Source organism: Lepisosteus oculatus, chromosome 1 (genome assembly GCF_040954835.1).
Source record: "Lepisosteus oculatus isolate fLepOcu1 chromosome 1, fLepOcu1.hap2, whole genome shotgun sequence".
NCBI classification, from domain to species: Eukaryota; Metazoa; Chordata; class Actinopteri; order Semionotiformes; family Lepisosteidae; genus Lepisosteus; species Lepisosteus oculatus.
In genome coordinates, this window is record NC_090696.1 from 41622899 (window position 1) to 41641877 (window position 18979).

The 18979-nt window shown below is 38.4% G+C and overlaps 1 protein-coding gene across 1 annotated transcript in view; it reads left to right on the forward strand.

The window, feature by feature from the left end:
* The window catches only part of acox3 (acyl-CoA oxidase 3, pristanoyl), a 43068-nt gene that overhangs the window by 3722 nt on the left and 20367 nt on the right, over nucleotides 1-18979 (forward strand). Inside the window, exons 5-13 of the mRNA XM_015344930.2 lie at nucleotides 360-449; nucleotides 2739-2882; nucleotides 5733-5821; nucleotides 9792-9888; nucleotides 10651-10833; nucleotides 10968-11090; nucleotides 12658-12784; nucleotides 13962-14084; nucleotides 15952-16065. Of these exons, the coding sequence (XP_015200416.1) occupies nucleotides 360-449; nucleotides 2739-2882; nucleotides 5733-5821; nucleotides 9792-9888; nucleotides 10651-10833; nucleotides 10968-11090; nucleotides 12658-12784; nucleotides 13962-14084; nucleotides 15952-16065 (1090 nt within the window). The remainder of the gene's footprint in view (nucleotides 1-359; nucleotides 450-2738; nucleotides 2883-5732; nucleotides 5822-9791; nucleotides 9889-10650; nucleotides 10834-10967; nucleotides 11091-12657; nucleotides 12785-13961; nucleotides 14085-15951; nucleotides 16066-18979) is intronic.

Here is an 18979-nt window from a genome sequence, read left to right on the forward strand (position 1 = left end):
TTCAGATCCCTTTTTGTTATAATAGTAGCAAATCACTCTTAAGAAGAAATAAGGAGAAACATCAGGAGAGTTGTGCAGGACATATGCAATAGCAGAGCAATATACCCGATTTTTGTGGTAATATTCTAGGCCTCTGGAGAGGTTTGTGCTGCTGGAAATCTGACACCAAATCAAAGCACTCACCTCAGAATGACGCCCACTTTTATGTAATTGAGAACAGTCTCATAAAGCCTTGCCAATCCATAAACAATCCATTTTTCTCTGTTCTGCCTCAGATTGTACTTGTTTGAAGTACGTTGACATTTAATTTTAATAAGTCTGTGCATTCTAAACTGTGCCTTTTGTAATCATCTCTCTAGACATTTGGATGCTTTGCTCTGACAGAGCTGAGTCATGGTAGCAATACGAGAGCTATGAGGACAACAGCAAAATACGACCCTGCCACTCAGGTTTGTAAGTGGTATCAATCATTGAGTATCTTACAGCTTTTAATTTATTTAGTTTATTACCTTACTTTTGCATCTTATATTAGGATTGTTACAGCAAGCTTCTCACCAAGAGCAAGGTGGTTGTAAGGCCAGCAGGGGGCGCTCACCCTTCAGTCCATGTGGGTCCTAATGTCCCAGTATAGGGAAGGGGACACTATACTGTAAACAGGCTCCGTCCTTCGGATGAGACGTAAAACCGAGGTCCTGACTCTCTGCGGTCATTAAAAATCCCAGGGCGTTTCTCGAAAAGAGTAGGGGTGTAACCCCGGCGTCCTGGCCAAAGTTCCCATTGGCCCTTACCAATCATGGCCTCCTAATAATCCTCCTATATGAGGATTGGGTTCATTGGCTACATTACTCTGCTCTCCTCCCCACTGATAGCTGATGTGTGGTGAGCGTTCTGGCGCACTATGGCTGCCGTCGCATCATCCAGGTGGATGCTGCACATTGGTGGTGGTGGAGGGGAGTCCCCATTACCTGTAAAGTGCTTTGAGTGGAGTGTCCAGAAAAGCACTATATAAGTGTAAGCAATTATTGTTAATAATAATAATAATAATAATATTATTATTATTATTATTATTATTATTATTAAGAGTATGTGGGGGAGCAAGGCAGTGTGGTGGTTCCAAGAACCAGGGCATCATAGTCCAGGGCTAGTGGGCAGCGCCCTGCAAAATGGACTCAGCTTCTTAGGGGAGGAAACAGGATGGAGAAGTATCGGTTTGCACCTGGAGCTGGGGAGCTCCACTGTGGAGCTCAGTCTCGGGGGGGTCTCTTCCAGAAACCTGGCCAAGCTTACACTGTCAGGGTGGACAGGACAGGCGCTCCAGGGAACAGACCGAGCAGTGCACGCTGTCCAGGTCTGGTTCAGAGTCCCAGTGACAGGTCAGGACAAGGGAGAGGCAGGCTAAAGCAGAGATCAGTCATTGGGCAGGAGTGCAGGCGGGGATGGAGAGTCTGCACCCAGAGCTGGGATGGACAGGGCACCGGTCGTTGGAGTGATCAGTTGCAGGCTCAGCAGGAACAGGGCTGAGAAGGGCACGGGCTGTCAGGGTGATCTTCTCTTGAAGATCTCCTGAAGGGTTTGCCTGGAACTACCCTGCCCCCTGAGGATCAAGTGTAGGACTTGGGCCACACAGCCTCACCTGGCAGACCGGACCAGTTCTGGAAGGTACAGCGACAGACGAGGCTCAAGGGACTCAGGAAGCAGGAAATCAGGAGCAGAGAAGTCTCCGCTGGGAGCCGCCATGTTTGTGGATTGGGAATGAAGTAATACCATATTGCTGAGGAGAAGCTGAGCGGGGTTTAAGTAATCTGGTGCACCTGGTGCTGTGTGTTTTCTCACAACAGCCAGGTGCTCCGAATATCCTGTCTCCTCAGCAATCAGGGCAAGACAGGCAGGAGGGTAGAAGTATGGTCTACAGCCACAACAGCTGCAGCACGCCCCACCACTTCAGAGTGGGGCTGACGAGACGAGAATGTTACGAATCACCAATTCTAGTACAACACTGAGATAAAAGGAAATAGAATATAATCTGCATGAAATAACTCTGGAAATTATTTGTATACAGCCTGTATATTCACAAGAAAGTGAAAACCAGTACCACATTAAATCAATATGGAGAAAAAATGGTAGTTGTGAGTGATATGTACTGAGATTCTGTTGTGTTATTGTGTTTTGCCTTTTTACATGTTTTCATATGTAGACTTGTATATCTTGCTTCTCTAAAATTTGTATATTTCTTTACACCTGTATTCAGCCGAAATAGGGTTTCAAAAGTATTCATTCACAAAGAATCAAGGTTATAAAATTATACAGAGTGAATCAGTTAAAAATAGCCACATAAGAAGGGGACAGGAAATCATGAATACAGTGTACTGTTAATTGAAGTTGTTGTATAAATAGCAGCTTAGAGCAGAATTTCCGTAGCCTTAAATCTGTTGCTGTTATTGCTATCTCAGGATAGCTTTTATTAAATATGTTTTGTCATTTTCAAAGAAGTGGGCTGCTTTTAGCAGACTTGATGAACATTGCAGTGTTAATTATGTAAAAAACAAGACTGTTTTTGCAACATACTGTCCTAACAGTGAAGTAATTAACACAAATGAGAAACACATTTTTAAATGATTAAAAGCTGATACACCGTATTTCTAACCTTGTTTATTGTTATTAGAGTCGTCTTTGATTGTATATTCTTCAAACTAAAATCCCTTTCAGCAAAAATGATTTTTGTCTTCCAATTCTTCTAGGAGTTCATTATAAATTCACCAGACTTTGAGGCAGCTAAGTTTTGGGTTGGAAACCTTGGGAAGACAGCAACACATGCTGTGGTATTTGCTCAGCTCTTTACACCTGATGGACTTTGTCATGGGCTGCATTCCTTTGTTGTGCAGGTATAAATTATTTGTGCACACTCTTTCTAACACCATTATTTAATTATTTGGTAAGAAAATGGCACTTTTGTTTTACTTGGAAGGATAATTTCAGATTGCCGAATGTTTTAGCATGTTAGTCATTCATCTTCTTTATTGATGAAATGAAGAGACCCGAATCATATAAGGGCAAGGGCAGAGCACTGCTTGCATTAGCACAACAGAAGTATTCTACACTTACTCATCAAAATAAAAGACCTCCCAGCAAATAACCATAACAAGTAAGGGTATTCCTGCTCTGGAATAATATGTCACTCTGCAACTTACAATTGGCAACCCACTGAAGCTAAGCAGGTGTGGGTCAGTACCTGGATGGGAGACCTCCTGGGAAAAACTAAGGTTGCTGCTGGAAGAGGTGTTAGTGAAGCCAGCAGGGGGTGCTCACCCTGCAGTCCATGTGGGTCCTAATGCCCCAGTATAGTGACAGGGACACTATACTGTAAACAAGCGTCTTTCGGATAAGACGTAAAACCGAGGTCCTGATTCTCTGTGGTCATTAAAAATCCCAGGGTGTTTCTCAAAAAGAGTAGGGGTGTAACCCCGGCGTCCTGGCCAAATTTCCCATGCCTCCTAACTCCTAATGCCTCCTAATAATCCTCCTCTATAAATTGGCTACATTACTTTGTTCTCCTCCCCCCCCCCCCCCCCCCACTCCGACAGCAGGTGGAGCAACGTGCCGGTTGGAGTATTCTCGGTTGCATTTAATGACAGCGTCAGCTCAAAGATTTGGTTCAAACCACCAAATGGAGATGAGCGTTCCTACAAGCAGACCCTGCTGATGTGGGATTAACGCTAGGATGAGAGAAGGCGTTAAACCTTTTTCAGGTTGTGGTATAGAGGGAAATTCTGACATCTGTCAACTTATTACAAAGATATTTCTGGCAGTTGTTGGCAGTTAGATACTTTATTAATCCCATAAGGGAAATTGCAGTGCAACAGCAGCCTGGCACAGTCAACACAGCACAGTGTAACGAAATGATACAATAATACACAATACAATACAGTAAGTAGACAGTGAGAAGTGCAGTAAAAAGTAAAAAAAAAGGAGTATACAGAATTGTTCACAGTACAGAAGATACAAAACAAACCAGAATGTACAGTACAAACAAAAAAGGTTTAATTGCACATTATAAATATATTGCACAAAAATCAGTTGTAAACAGGAAAACCAGCTGTAAACAGAGAATTCATGTTTAGTCCAAAAACAGGTCAATGTTCCCCCTTCCCACACACAGTGGATAAGTTATATAGTCTTATGGCAGAAGGCAAAATTACTTTCTGTAGCGCTCCCTGTCGCACCATGATTGGATCAGCCTATTGCTGAATGTGCTCTTCATTCTCACAAGCATGCCATAGAGGGGATGAGAGACGTTGTCCATGATGGCCATTAATTTGCTCACCATTCTCCTCTCAGCCACTACCTCCAGGGGGTCCAGATCAGACCCAATGACGGAACTTGCTTTTTTGATTAAATGGCACTCGCTACAACAGACTGATAGAATATATGAAGCATCTTACTATACACATTGAAGGATCTGAGCCTCCTCAAGAAGTAAAGTCGGCTCTGGCCCTTTGTGTAGATGGCCTCCATGTTCTTAGTCCATTCCAGTCTATCATCGATGTGCACTCCCAGGTACTTGTATGAGTCTACTATCTCCACGCCACTCCCATGGATGCAGACAGGAGTAGGTTGAACCCTCTTCCTCCTGAAGTCTATCACCAACTCCTTCGTCTTTGCCACGTTCAATTGCAGGTAGTTCTCCCCACACCACTCCAAAAAGCTGTTGACCACTCCTCTGTACTCTTCCTCCTTCCCACCCTCAATACATCCCACAATTGCAGTCCTCTCAGAACATCTGCAGGAGGCACAACTTCAAGTTGTACTTAAAGTCCAAAGTATAGAGGGTGAAGAGGAACAGAGAACGAACTGTCCCTTGAGGAGCCCCTGTGTTACTCACTACTGTCTCACAAACTGTGGTCTGCCCATCAGATAGTCAGTGATCCATGAGATCATGGAGGCACCCACTTGCATCTCCTCCAGGTTCCTTCCTAGGCTTCTTAGCCTAGTAGCTGTGCAATCCAAGGATCTCATCTAGCCATTATTTGAAAGAAGTCAGGGTATCAGCTTGTTCAGTATTACCACAAGTCTTTGTGTAAAGTTGTTACTCCTTTTCTCGGTTTTAAATGCACTTTCACATAGTTTCCACATGTGTCCACTAGTTAATGTTTGATTTGTGATTCTGAAGAAGTCCAGTGAGTTGACTTTGTCAGTGCATTTAAGCATTTTTGATACTTGTAGTCCCCTTGTTTAAGTCTTCTGTTTAAGACAGAAGACAAAAATGTTGATTTTCTCCGGTCTGTAAGTGCAAGACATTTCCTTTAGTCCATAGGTGTATCAAGTTGTGGGTTCTCGGGTATATTCTAAACCAACAACATGTAAAGTGGTAACCAAAATTGTAGACAGTATTCTTAATGAGGTCTTGCTAGTGCTTTTCAAATTTTAACACAATAATTATACGCTTTAATCTATATAGTTATATTTCATAAGTAGACTCTTGAACCTCAGTGTTTCCCATTATACAGTATATCTACAATGTGCTTTTGCTGCAGAATCTACATGTGGTACTCTGCACTTGTCTACATTAAATGTACTCTGTCAGGTGTTTTCCCACTCTTGAAACTTTTCTGTCCCTGTAGTATTTCCTGTTTTGGTATCATCTGCAATCTAGACTAGTAACTTACTATACCAGAATCTCAGTCATGCTGGAATTTATGATAACTGAATCTGTTCTCTAATTCCAAATACTGTAGGTTAGAGACCCAAAGACCCTTCTTCCCATGCCAGGTGTGATGGTTGGAGATATGGGAAAAAAGCTTGGACAGAATGGCCTGGACAATGGGTGAGTTTGTAGGTTTTTGAAGGTGGAATAACACTTTTCGGGTTTTGCTTTAATGTGTATAGTAACATAAAATTTGTTTTTCACATTTTTTTGAGGGACCTCCTTTATGGATTTGTGTTTAGGATATCTACTGTAATAAATAGGGGCTGTTAATGAGTTAAAGATTTTTGGCATTTATAGTAAAGAATAGATAACAACAGATTACAAGATAATAGATACAGGCAATACGCTGAATATCTGAAGAAACTATATCACTCTGTGCATGCTTTTAATAAGAAATGTTAGATGTTGTTTCAATTATTGGCATCGTTTTGATTAATTGATGGATCATGACTGACCAAGACACACTAATAAGACTTGAACTTGGATGAGTTTCTTCTGATGCTCTATTAATTTAAGTCAAAATACTGTGATAATCCTGATACCAACTGAAGTACAAGCAATTTATAGAAGTTAAATAATAATACTTCCATACAGGTATCAAGTGAGATTATGTGGCTCCTTTAATTTTCTGGAAGCAATTAAATAAACAGGCGATAGCATAAGAGACAGGTGTTACACAAATTACAAACAAGCCGCAAAACTAATTTGCAGTTGGATTGAGTTCTAGAGCTCGGCCAATTAAATACAGCCTTCCAGGCTACAACTCTAACCTTGACCACCTTATTTCATAGAGAAAGTGAACATAAATCGTCATAGTAATACATAAGACTATGTAAATGTTTATCTTAAAAAGGAGGTATTGTTCTGTGACTAACATAAAGTGCTTCACAAAGAAGATGAAGGTGAAGAATTGCCTGGTGGTGTTTAAAAAGGAAAGGGATTGAAGGATATGAAAATACAGCACCTTGCCCCAGATTTAGTCCCTTCAATTTTATAGGTTTTTGTTCATAAATGTGGTTTCCAGTGGTGAAGATTGGTTATAAGTCACTCTGTCCAATTCAGTACCTAATGTATGCTGTCTGTCTTTTTAAAGGCTGCGTTGGTGATATGGGCTTGCTGGTTTATTTCTGGGGAAATTCCATAAACTTGGATTTTGCTCAGTTGGGTCTGTAATCTAGTTAAATATCCCTGAGTTTATGGGTGGCTTATCTAATCAAAAGCTTTAACTGGCCGTATGCTCTTTAACAGATACACTTCCTTTGGCTGCCAGAGTGACTTTCCAAGATGAGAGATAGTAAAAATAGCCATAGAGCTAGAAAAATGTGTGATAAGGACAGTTATTTGCAACTAGGATTGTGTTTATAATTGTATTTTGACAGCTGGCAAAGTGGTTGGTTATTTGTTAAATTGGTCTTTCAAATTAGGTACAGACTTACACAGTATACAGTTTTTTCCATGACTACAACAAATGTTGTATTATTTATGTCTAGTGTGACTAGCATAACAGACTAAGCTTAACACGTAGGTTTGTTGCCAGTGCCTTATTTTTTTCACCTACAATTTTGTGAAATATTTTTCTTTAACCTTTTGAACATAATTGTTGTGTGTTTGTGTATAGTCCACAAACATCTTAATGTGATGTTTGTGGACTATAAAAAAGTTAGTTCTGTGATCATGCTTAGTAGTTCCTTAGTAGTAGTTAGTAGTTCCTTTTATACAAAATGAATGTAAACATTTTTCAGCAGTACCCGTGAAAGAGTTCCACAATCATTCTTAAATATACTCCCAGTAGGTTTAGTCTGTGAAGCACTCCATTCTTCCACTAGGTGGCACTTAGCTCTTGCTCTGTGTGTTCACAGGGACAGTGTGGGCAGATAAGAAAATGGTTATTAAAACAGGGCACCAAACATCTACCAAGACCAATTACATAAAATACAGAATTCTACAGAATAAATAAATAAAAAACATGTTTAAAAAATATAATAGTGGTATGTAGATCTATAACACTAAATGAAAAAAACCTTTCTATGTCCTTCACTGGCTATATTTCTTTCTGCAAACCTTAAAACAGCAGAAAATGCTGTGTGTAAATGGACAAATAAATTCAGTATTCCCAGAATTTACAATTTGACAATGAAAGGGATAATGGGACTTCACAAGTATTTACAATTTGACAATGAAAGGGATAATGGGACTTCACAAGTATGCACATTCATCACACTTCACCTTAGAAATCATATTGTCAGAATTTGTCAGATCAATGGTATATCGTTTAACTAAGTTAAATCAATTAAAAAAACATGAATTCCATTCAAGACATTTATTCTACTTTGTAATAAATGTTCTTTACTACCTGTATTGACTTACACCAACCACTTAGGCACTAAAATCCCCACAGGAAGCAAAGAGGATGTAGACATATATATTTTAAATAAATTTCATATACTGTAATGTTTAGTCACTGGTGTCAAGAATTAGCTGTATGCTGGTGAAGAATAATGAGGTGGTGTTTTCATATTAATCTGTACTTGTCCTTTATGCAAGCGAGAATAATTGATTGAGTGAAATCTTTGACAATTTTTAAGGTTGTAATGAAAGATTTCTTCACCTGCTGTATGTATGCACTGTATCCGTGTGTATGATCACATAGCTTTGAGAGGAAATGAAGGGTTTTAACTACTCTTTAAAAGAACACATTAATCAAAACTGGGGTAGCAACGTGGCATGGTGGGTAAGGTGTTTGTTCAAATCCCAGAAGGGACAAAGTGGCTGCAGCAAAGCATCTCAAATTAGATGGTGTGGTCAGTGGGTCCATCTCATGTTTCATGTTTCATTCTGGTACTGAAAACTTGAAAGGGGTATGCAGCCAAATATTGAGTTTTACAAGTTTACTTAAAGTGGATGTGTTCCAGTACTAATGGTCACTTATCACTTACAACATCAGTTGGTTGAACATAAAATATGTATTTGTTCTAATGTGATCATATGTGTACCTGTATATGAAAATAGGCAAAATAAAAGTTATATTGTACGTATCATTTATATTAATCTCATAAATACACGAACAAATTGCTTGACTGTAAAGCAAAGATAAGCTTGGACTTTGCTGTCCCATTACATTTGGAGGGCTGCATGTGTCCTAAAATATTTTGTGTGAACAGCAGGGGTTTGGAATTTTATAAGTAAGTGGTGATTTTAAACCTGTCAATTCCCATTGCAAACACATACTTATATGCAATTCATGTTCCCTTAATTTAACAACTTTAACTTTCAACAACTGCAATTTATGCCCTACTTTTATATACTGTTTATATATGTACTTTTAATGATCTGGTGATTTTATGATTTTTCATTAAAAATTGTTGTTTTCATATGGAATTTTAATTTGTGATAATGACTTGAACTTATTTTTTTTAGCTTATGTGTACAAATTTAGCTTCATTAAGCCTTTTAACATTTTGGAGAACATGCACACTTTTTATGTTCTGTTACCTAAGGCTATTGTGCTCAGCTGTGTGCCAATTTGGAAGAGCTGTGATGGTGAAATTTTCCATGTCAGTTGTGCTGACAGATGACGTGACTCCTGCCTTCTTCCAGATTGCAGCAGACTGTTGTCTGGCCCTTGTTTGCTCACTGTCTTTCCTCAGCGTGGTTCTGTCTCGCAAAGTCCTCTGCACAATGTATTTCCAACAGATTTGCCTCTGTTGCTCATAAACTGCTCAACCTTTAGAAGTCCCATTTTAAGCTTCTGAATTGTCCTGTGTTGAACCTTTTGTTTAATACATTTAGTTTCAAGTATTCCACTTCTTTGATTTAAAAGGGCCTTTCTAGTGGATTATGTCCCAGTGATTCCAGTTTTTTAAATTAGCAAGCGGTTTAATTGAGATACATCACAACATAACCAATATAGCCATTTGGTTTGGCTTGATCATTTTACATACAGTAGTTGGGATTTCTTATTTGTTTTGGTACTCCATGATCTGAGCTTAATAAAAAGTGATATTTTTTCATAAAAAGTCAGGTGTGTACAGTAGGTGAGTTCAGAAAAGAGGCTTGGACTTTGACTTTTCTTGTTGTTATTTTACAGGTTTGCAGTGTTTCACAATGTCAGAATTCCCCGGGAAAACCTACTAAACAAAACAGGAGACGTCACACCTGAAGGTTATTATGTCACTCCATTCAAGGTGAAAACAAATGCTCTATTTTGATGTCTTAGGCAGAAAGGGGTCAAGAGTGGGCGAGGGGTGTTTTTTAAAGAATTTTAATGGAAGTGGAAAGCAAACAAATTCAGTAACTACTTATTGTATCGATTCTGAAAACAAGTACTTATCCACACTGAAATGGAAAAGAAAATAGTTGAAATCCAATACAACATATACAGTATACAGCACATTTTGAGTCGTTAAAAAATTTAATATAAAATGCTGGAAAAATGAGAGAGGGCAAAGAGGTTGTGGAACAGTATGGCAGCACTCTTTTCTTCTTTCCAAAATAAAAAATATCCCCACTTTACAAAACAAGCCACTGTCAGTATTTTGGGCTGCTTCAGTAGTGGGGTCTTTGTGGCTCTTTCTCTGGTCTTCCACTGCTTTGCTTTTTATCTCTCAAATTTGGGCTCTCTTGCACAACCCTTGTATGTAGTGTCTCTCACCCTGCCACTGGCTACAGTGCACCTGCTAAGTGGGAGTACATATTAAAATAGAGAGGAGCACAGCTGTCAGGTTTCAGGATCAGGAGGATCAACAGCTTCTCCTCTCAGACGGTGTTTCGGTTGTCTGCCTGCCACAAACCCTATATTTGCATATTATAATATGTTCTCTTTGCTTTAAATAGATCATAACACATCGAGATGTAAATGCGGGAAATTTTCAGCTACCATTTCAATAATGAATGTTTTTTTCACCATTTTTGGCACATTTTTTAACAATTCTGTGTTTGCCTTGAAGGACCCAAATAAGCGATTTGGTGCGTCGCTTGGTGCATTATCAGGGGGCAGAGTATCCATTGCTAGAATGGGGGTTATTAATTTGAAGCTTGCTATGTCGATAGCAATTCGCTTCTCTGCAACCAGGCGGCAGTTTGGGCCCAAGGATGATGAGGAGATACCAGTATTGGAATATCAACTACAGGTACATGTGTAAACGTACAGTATGTTTTTTAGCAAATACACAACACATGTGTCTGATGCAGAAAGGAAAAAATAGCGCTTTCTACCTAATTTTCTAATTTTATCCATTTCTAATGATGGTGATTTTTTTTTCAGCAATGGCGCCTCATTCCCTATTTGGCTGCAGTGTTTGCCTTGGATTATTTTTCCAAATCTTTGTTTGAAAACTTTGTTGAGTTTCAGATTGGCCTCATGATGAACGATAAAAGTAACAGACAGGTAAGTTCTAGAATGCTTAAGATAAAGGGTTTTGCACTTTTAAATTCTTAAGAACATTTAAAAAGTTCCAATTGAGAGGAAGTTTATTTGGTAAGTAGTTGAATCTTCTGAATTCCATCTTAAACAACACTTTGGAAAAAAATGTTTCATAATGGAAGTTATGAGTAGAAAATACTCCCCTGTGTTGAGGTCATCTTTACCCATTAGGATTTTATATAATCCTATATAATTACAAAAAATCTCCTCTCAGTCCCCTCTGTTCTAGACTGAAAAAAATATTTCATTATGACTGTATATATCAATTCATAAAGACCAGGAATCATAACTATTGCTCATATTTGAACTTTTCTGTTCTGTTCTGAAGTTTTGTTTCTCTATTTTGGGAGGTCAGCACTAGGCAATGGAAGATTTCTTCCATGTTTTAATAGATCAATTTGAATAGAGTTGCAAATAAAATTACTGGAGTCATGCACATGTAGTTCCTGATTTATGTGGCAGATGTGTTCATGAAGGTGCCATATAAATTAACAATTTCCCCATAGGAATGTATATAAGCAGGATAATTGTGTTCCAGATCAACTCCCAACCAGAGTGGACTCCCAAATTTGTACTCATAAATAGAAAAATGAATTTTAAGCATGATGATTTTGTTTTCCGTTGTTTAGAACTAATGATGTTTTTTTCATAAATATCTTATTTTTTAGTGATTTTAATGATTGTATTTTTCAGTTAAAAGGTACTTAGGCTAGAGATTAAGACAAAAAGTCATATAATCAATTTATTTTGTAAATGAGATGATAGGAGTTGAACGGCAATTGGAATAACTCTGAGACAAAGATTGCCCATCTGCCTGAATGTTACCGAAGTAATGCTATTTCTCCCAGCTTGAAGCTGGGTACACATAAAGTATATTGTCTTGAACATTGTCAAGTTGCCTTATGCTTGCCATGTCCAAAATTTCCTACATTATGACGCAGTATAGAAATATTTTAACTGCTACTCAATATGGTGGACGTATTCCATATGCTTAGGTGAGTTGTTGTTAATGAATAAGAAGATAAAACCAAAAAACATAATCACATTTAAAACGTTATTGAATAACTCTTTCAGATACAAAGTTTCAAAACTAATGGGCAACTGAGCATGTTGCTGTACGGTATGTTGCCACTCACTGGAAAAATTTACATAGGTGCAGAATTTTCTACATCTCTGCTCATCAAAGCACAAAATTAAATATGTACATGTACTATATATTATTACGTAGTATTACCACTGTTTGGCTGTTTTGGATTTGAAATAAGTTTCAGTAACTGATTCCGTGGAATTGGAGAGATTCTGCTGAAAATTCCGTGCCCCCCCACCCCCCCAACCCATACTACTCTATTACTCTCTTGACATTTTATTTTTTTTGCTATTTTCTAAAATGTACAGTAATGATCTGACGCAAAGCCAACAGACAAAAAAATCAAGTGGTGGCTGGTCTGCAAACTGTATTACATTGTGTTTCAGATGTATTTGTACAGAGCACAGTGCTTTTCTTAATCTCTTACCTCTTTTAACATAACAGTTGCTGGCAGAATTGGGTAGAGAGATCCATGCCTTATCTTGTGCCAGCAAGCCTGTGGGATCCTGGACTGCTCAGTGCGGTATCCAGGAATGCAGAGAAGCCTGTGGAGGGCACGGCTACTTGGCCAGTAAGTGAAATAAGGGGCTGACCATTCACCGGGTCATGAACTCTCTTTTCTTGCCTTTGTGATGGATGTTTTAAATAGTCTGAGTTACAAAACATAAGAACATATCAGCCATGACAGTAAGTCAGCAGCTACAGTGAATTGTAAACTTTCTCCTCCTATGCACTTCACAGGTGAGAAAAACTCACATATAATGCTAATTGTGCAAGGAAATGGGTGCTCACATAATGAAATACGTTAGTTTGGGCGGTGAGAGCTTCCTATCCCACCACTACTGGGACTTTGTTCAAATCTAGTAGCTTTACAAAAAATCCAACAGACTTTGTTGCAGAATATCAAGTGCATTGCATGGTAGACTTCAGTTTTGCTGGGTTCATGTCATGTTGCAGAATGTAACAGCTGATGAGTGCCTGAGGTTCTTTGTGTGCATTTCTGTACTCAGTGTCATAGAGTGTTTTGCACTTGTTACTGTGTCATAGTCTGCTTTGAAGTGGATGGCAAAAATACTAAGTTTATACTGGTCTTATTGTGCACGTGGCAGTAGAACAAGTTGCTGCCCACACAGTTGTTCATGTACTTGATCATAATTTTTTAAACCATGCACACCATAGGTGAACATTATTCTGTAACATCTGTAACCTGTTGTGCAATGACTCTTCTATAAATGTCACTTGGTTCAGTACTTTCGCCAATCAAAAACCTCCATTTCCACTAATGGTGCAACCATCTTACAGAAGTGGAATATCATCTAAGTGGTCAACAAATCACACTTTCTGCATATAATATTATATTAATATAATTCTATCGCATACGTATATGCATTATTATTAACAGAAAAAAATACTTTATTCCTTGACTTATCCTACGTGTGTTATGCTATGAGGTGTTTAATATATAAGAACATAAATGTGTGTGCTCTCATGATCATTTATTGCCAGACCTTTGGAAGTTTATTTACTGTTTTACTTAATTACAACAATAAACTTCCCGTAGTCTTCCCTTGTGGATGTCTAATTCCCTGTAATTAAGTAATGCTGAACACATTCCGAGTCTTTGCTAGAAGTCTGAGGCAAAATGTTAGGCACAAAAAGCAAATGTAAGCATGATTTGAAGAGAAACATTTTGACAATGTTATATGTTGTTTCCAAACTGCTCAATGTTTTGATTTATTTCTTTTTAGTGAATCGGCTTGGTGATATCAGGAATGACAATGACCCGAACTGTACATATGAAGGAGACAACAACGTACTGCTGCAACAAACCAGCAATTACCTACTCAGCTGGGTGAATATGAAACATCAGGGTCAGTTAAATATGAGACATTTCGTGGAAATGTATAACATACTCTAAATACAGTGCAGTCTGTAAGTATTTGGACAGTGACAACATTTTTTGTTGTTTTGGCTCTGTACTACAGCACATTTTATTTGAAATTAAGCAATGACTATGAGGTTAAGGTGTCACGATTGTAGTCCCTCCTCCTTAAGGGCGCTCCGGCTCTTTCACTTTGGACCTAATTTTGTGCACTTGCCCCTTGTTCCAGCCTCCTTCCCGTCCCCCTTAAATGCCAGACACTCAGTCAGTTCGGGGCTCTGCATCTGATTCCCATATCGTGTGAGCCCGGGACCTGTATTCGTCAGGCTCCGTCATGTTTTTAAGTTTCCATTCCTCCCGGCGGTTCCGACTCGGTTCCTGTTTTAAACCCGTCTGTCTCGTATGGATCACCTGGCTTTTGGACTTTTGCCCTGTCTTTTGGATTTTCCGTCCATCTCATCCTTGGATTGTTTGCCCCGGACTCAACCCCCTGGACACCTGTGCACTTTGGACACGCCCCCCCCGTATTCATTCCCGAATCCTGCATGACTTTTTCCTAGTGTTTCCTCACTCCCCCCGGATCGTCCGCATAGGGTCTGGAAAGAACCATTCTGTTACAAAGGTGCAGAATATCAGCTTTAATTCGAGGGTATTTACGTCTAAATTGGCTAAACCATATTGGAATCACAGCCCTTTTTATATATCGCCCCCCCATTTAAGGGGACCAAAAGTATTTGGACACATTAACATAATCTTAAATAAAATTGTCATGTTTAGTACTTGGTTGCATTTACTTTGCAATCGATGACTGACTGAAGCCTACGACCCATAGACATCACTAGACACTGGGTATCTTCCCTGTGATTCTCTGCCAGGCCCGTAATGCAGCCATTTTCAGTTCCTGCTTGTTTTTGGGGCTTTTTGCCTTTAGTCTTGTCTTCAGTAAGTGAAATGCATGCTCAATGGGATTCAGGTCAGCTGATTGACTTGGTCAGTCAAGAACATTCCACTTTTTGGCCCTGAAAAACTCATATTTTCTTTAGCAGTATGTTTGGGGTCATTGTTCTACTGCAAGGTGAAGCTCCGTCCAATGAGTTTTGGTTGGATCAGAGCAGATAAAATGCTTCTTGTACACTTCAGAATTCATCCTGCTGCTGCTGTCAGCAGTGACCTCATCAATAAAGACAAGTGAGCTGTTTCCACTGGCAGCCGTACATGCCCAAGCCATGACACTACCTCACCATGTTTCACAGATGAGTGGTATGCTTGGGATCATGAGCAGTTCTGTTTTTTCAACACACTTTCCTCTTTCCATCACTCTGGTACAGGTTAATCTTCATCTCATCTGTCCATAGGACTTTGTCCCAGAACTCTACAGGCTTTTTAATGTACTTTTTAGCAAACTGTAACCTGGCCTTTCTGTGCTGGAGTACAGAGCTAAAACAAGAAAGATTGTGTCACTGTCCAAATACTTTCGAACTGCACTGTATCATTGCAAACTGAACCACATTTATGCAAAATCCCATTTTGATACAATACAATGTACCATAAATTAGGACTACAGTGAGCTGGGTAGATGTACAAGCCAATTGCATTAACTTTTAAGACAATACTATTATTTATACTCTGAAGTGTACAGAGTCCCCAGGCTGCCATGGGCACATTTTTCATATGGTCTGGAGCTACATAGATGTTTTAGTGTTTTGGTTAAAGGGAAAAAATGCTGTCCATTCTGTTGACATGGAATATTCCTTGCTTCCCTTTGGTATAACTGCTAAACGACGACTCCTCTATTGGCTTAACAGCACCACAGTAAAGTTTTAGAAAAAGTTTAGAAAGTTTTGCTTTGATTGCAGGTAAATCAACTGTTGAGTCTCCTCTGGGGTCTGTTAACTTTTTGGAGGACTTCAACACCATCCTGGGTAACAGATTCTCTGCATCTACTGAAGAGGAGTGTATGAACTCAGCAGGTATTGTACATACTGTATGCATGAGCGTGGCTATACTGTAGGTTGACCTAGACATGATTCCAAATTGGGATAGTTAAAATACACAGATTGTGAGTAATTTATGTATTTAGAACAAGACCTATCCACAGGTATGTTGACCTTAATGTTTAAGATTGTTACAGAGAAGGAAGAATGTATCATTTTTATTTGTAAATAAGAATGATTGTTGTGGGCTTCGTGATGAATAGGTCAAGTGATGGAGATTTTCTTTTTCACGGCGACCTAAAGCCTTTTATTCTATAAACAACCAAACACAGATGTTTTGTTTTGTTTGATTTGTTTACACAAAAGAAAAGTTTTACAGTGAGTTTCTAAGTGATTAAAGAACTTTTATTTAGCAGCCTTTTTGTCTTGTTGTCCAATTACCCATACAGTTGGTCCTTCGCAGTCAGCCTTGTGGCTCTCTTATTCAGCAGCTTAACTTTTGGATGCTTATGGAGCTCTTTTCTCTGGAGCTCTCCCTCAGAGCTCCCAGGTATGCTGTACTGGCCCTCTCATCAGCTAGCTCACACACATGCTGGAAAGGCTCTTAAGAGCGCTACTAACTAAGCAGGTATCAGAGCAACTGATAACTGGTTCCTCTTAGGCAGTAACTCACATTGACTGTCATAGTTATATAAATATTATTTGTATATTTGTTAGTATGAAGACCATAACTTACAAACAAATGCCACTCTTATGAAATATGAGCAATGTGAAAGGAATTGTTATTATTTGTAAAAAAGCAATGTATGCAATTTTTATATATATAGTAGTATAATAACTGACATCTGATCTTATGTACTTACAGTATAAAGAAATTGTGTTAAACCTCTGAATTTAAATGCATTGGAATATTTTTAGTGAAACACATTAATCTGCTTATACCCACTGACACAGTCTATAAACTGCAGTATTATATTTGGAATTTCTATCTAGACTATTTAGAATAAAATGATAGTCAAGCAGCCATCATTGCTTATAAAGGATGAATTTTAAAATATTTTAATTGTATTTACTCCAAAGATAAACACCAAGATTCTTTTTAACTGGGCAAAGTGTTATTTTAACAGAAGTAGTAAATGTTATTTGGACATGTTCCAGTACCTTAAGTAGTTTTAAAGGGTGCAGTACTTTACGATACTTTAGTGATTGTGGCAAAATTTATGTTTTCGAATGTAAACAAAACATGAAGTACTAAAAATACACTATTGAAATACTGTCGTACTGCAATTACTATTTTTTTTAAAATAAATCCTAACAATCACCAGTAATTTCCGCTCTTGAAAGTCTAATAAAAATAAATATTTTTGGGTGATTTTGGAACTCCCTAGTGCATGTTCTTCATGTCTTGGCTCCAACAACCAACACAGCAGAAAATGAGCATACAGTATATTCATAAGTGGATAGATTCCTCCGACCTGTCATTTAAGATCTTTGACCTTAAAACAAGCCTAAAAAGCTTTTGTAATTTATCAAAAGGTTTTCTATTCAGAAAATATAATTTTTATGAATATATTGTAGAATAAGGTTATTTTTAGAACTTGAACACACCAATATGCAGAGAACCAACATCAGTGCCTTTAACGATTTTCATGGTGGACTAAGCCCAAACAAACTGTAAAGCACGAGGGCTTGTTTTGAAACTAGAGAGATTGTTGCACCAATGCTTCTGTTCTCCTTCTTAAGAGCTCCCCTAGTAGACAGGATGTACTCTGAGGTTACTGGATAAACGAGCAGCTCCGCTCCAGGTCACCCTTTTCTCTCCTGTGGACCTGACAGTGGTTTCTGCTGGGGTCAGCTGCTCTTGCCCCAGGGTCTGGTGTCTGAGGGGAATCAGTGACCACCACAATAAGTAATTATTGTTAAAACATATTGCCGTAAGCAGTTACTTTGTTGAATGTTGGTGATTTTACTTTTGTTTTATAAAAATGTTTCATAAAAAATACTAAAAATACATACATATGAAGCACTCTTACTAGTAACATACTTTAGGTATAAGGTGTCATAAAATCATACAGTCACTTAGAATTATAGAAATGTATTGATGCACTCTTGCCATTTTAAAATACAGAGGTGGACAGAACCATTTAAACTGACTTTAATTCTGCTTTTTGCTGTACTGTAAAATCAAAGTTAACTGTCATGGACAGCTGCCTTGCAAAGTACTTTGCAACGTCTTGTTCCAGCATAATTAGGAATGACTAATTTCACTCTGTGGTTTGGCTGCATCCTGTTTATAGTATTTACTGACCTATTTACAGGAAAACAGTGTGGATTCGCTTTCAGTGTCCATAGCTTTCTAGCCACAAACATATCCAGTAAATACAGTTCAGAAACTGCTCAGTATTTTTTCTGTTTTGTGGTATTTTTTCTTTTTTGTGTTCTTTTTTATGCTTTTTGAAGGAGTTTGTGATAAGGTATTGTTAAGTAAATGTTATCTTGTTTGATGACCAATTATTGTATAGTTTGTAGTTGGCCAGAAAATGATATTGTGTTTATGTTTCAAGAGAGAGCCATAATCAACCCCGTTTCTAATATCCCTGCTCTTTAAATTAAAGACATTTACCAAATGAATAAAGAGAATTTCCAATTTCTTCCTCAAGGTTTGGCTCAAAGCTGGGGCAGTTGTTTTGTTTATTGGTAATGAGTGGACACTGTTTGTAATTGTCTTTATTGTGAGGATGCCAGTTTGCACCTAGTTGCTGCCTGTCACACCTACACATCTGCCTTTCCTTTTCTTGGCGAAGAGTGAATGTAAATAGATGCCAAAGAATTTTCAGATGCCCATGGTGGCATTTTTATGGGGCAGATGTGTTTATGCCACACATTTAGTAAAAGGCCACTTAACCCTGTGCTTAGTATTATATTGGTGGTAGCTGAAATAATGAGACGT